The 1,840-nt window shown below is 41.6% G+C and overlaps 1 protein-coding gene across 1 annotated transcript; it reads right to left on the bottom strand.

The window, feature by feature from the left end:
• Window positions 1-865: 865 nt before the first annotated feature.
• Window positions 866-1,541, bottom strand: LOC113927881 (small ubiquitin-related modifier 2-like). The gene is made up of 2 exons (XM_035728331.1): window positions 1,526-1,541; window positions 866-1,179 (listed from the first exon to the last, which is right to left on the bottom strand). The coding sequence occupies exons 1-2, from the start codon at window positions 1,539-1,541 to the stop codon at window positions 866-868; spliced, it is 330 nt and encodes a 109-aa protein (XP_035584224.1).
• Between the last annotated feature and the right edge of the window lie 299 nt (window positions 1,542-1,840).

The raw sequence follows: 1,840 nt of genomic DNA, 5'->3' as shown, positions 1-1,840 counted from the left end.
GAAACGAACAACATGTTTGTATGTTTTTTTTCCTCTTCCCCCTGAGTTCTGAACTAATTAAGAGATAAGAGTAGGTATATGAGGGGGGCGCATGGGTGGCTCAGTTGTTAAGTGTCTGCCTTCGGCTCAGGTCGTGATCCCAGGATCCTGGAATCAAGCCCCGCATCGGGCTCCCTGCTCCGCGGTAAGCCTGCTTCTCCCTCTCCCACTCCCCATGCTTGTGTTCCATCTCTCGCTGTCTCTCTCTCTGTCAAATAAATAAATAAAATCTTTAAAAAAATAAAATAAATAAGAAGTTTATTTAAACAACAAGACGCTTGACTTGAAGGGAAAACTAGGATTCTTTTCTTTTAGAGTAATTTATCCCTACTTAAAGACAGATTGCCCTACATGTAACAGCTATGTACAAAAAAGTTATAAAATTGTCCTTGGTTTTAACAATGATAAATGAAAAACATTACAATTATCCAATCAAACAAGGTAGCAAGGATTTTTATGTTCTTTTTTTTGTTAAACAGTGAGAGCAAAATATCTTACTGGAATATAAAGATAAGAGCTGATTGAGCATGCCACTAATGGAGAGAGGGTGTATTTTCACAGAAGCAGTATTTTCCCCCATCCCATCTCCATTTGATGTCGATCAAAACATACCATTGGCCATTTAGTTTAAAAAAATGCAATATGCTTGTGCACATACACAGTTACTTCATGTACAATAAAGGAATGGGGAAGGGGAAAATGAAAGAATAGAGAGAACTATACTGTAGTGTCAGGATGTGGTGGAACCAAATTGCAGCTTTCTAATTCAGAATGTCTTCTTGGTCTGGAGGAACAGAGTTCTGAAGTAAAGTAGCAGGTTCCCTTTTTAGTAGACATCTCCTGTCTGCTGCTGGAATATATCAATTGTATCTTCATCCTCCATTTCCAACTGTGCAGGTGTGTCTGTTTCATTGATTGGCTGCCCATCAAATCGGAATCTGATCTGCCTCATTGACAAACCCTGTGGTTCACAATAGGCTTTCATTAGTTTACTAAGTGGTGTATGCCTCTTAATCTTAAACTGCACCACAGAACCATCCTGCCCCGCCACCTTCAAATTATTATGATCATTGTTCTCTGTATTGACTCCTTCCTTGGGCTTTTCATTGGCCACGGTGAGCACCGGAGTCTCCTCAGCTGCTGTTTCACAAAAGAGGTACCAGGTCCGCACCCAATGAACACACAAGCAGCACCAGGAGGGGAGAGAGAGAATCTTAAGCAGGCTTCATGCCCAGTGTGAGCCCGACATGGGGCTCGAGGACCCTGAGATCATGACCTGAGTCAAAATCAAGAGTCAGACGCTTAACTGATTGAGCCACCCAGGCACCCCAGGATATTCTTTATTAATACTAAAAGCATATATCAGAGAATATGGCTTACATTTGTGGGCATGTGAGCTTCCTAATACTGAACTCCAAAAGTAGGCAGATTTGTCTATCTGGTCAACAGGTAATGCTGGAAAACCAGAGGCTTCACTTGAAGAGACTGGCCCCTTCTCCCATATGACAATACTTGGATGCTCATGGAGGCTGCCAGCTATCAGGAGAATGAAGAAGTGAGTGAGATACAGAAACCCAGTTTCTTCCCTCCAATTCAGCAAATCATTTGCCTTCGCTGGGAGGCATAGGGGAGAGTGAAAGAGATTGTTAGCCTAGTGAAATCTTCTTCACAGAAAAGGAAACATTTCCCATTTCACAAGAGACATATGCTGTTTCATTTACTTTATTTTTTTTTAAAGATTTTATTTATTTACTTGAGAGAGAGAATGAGAGAGAGCACGAGAGGGAAGAGGGTCAGAGGG

This window comes from Zalophus californianus, chromosome 7, assembly GCF_009762305.2.
Source record: "Zalophus californianus isolate mZalCal1 chromosome 7, mZalCal1.pri.v2, whole genome shotgun sequence".
Taxonomy (NCBI): domain Eukaryota; kingdom Metazoa; phylum Chordata; class Mammalia; order Carnivora; family Otariidae; genus Zalophus; species Zalophus californianus.
This window is presented reverse-complemented; position numbering and strand designations above follow the sequence as displayed.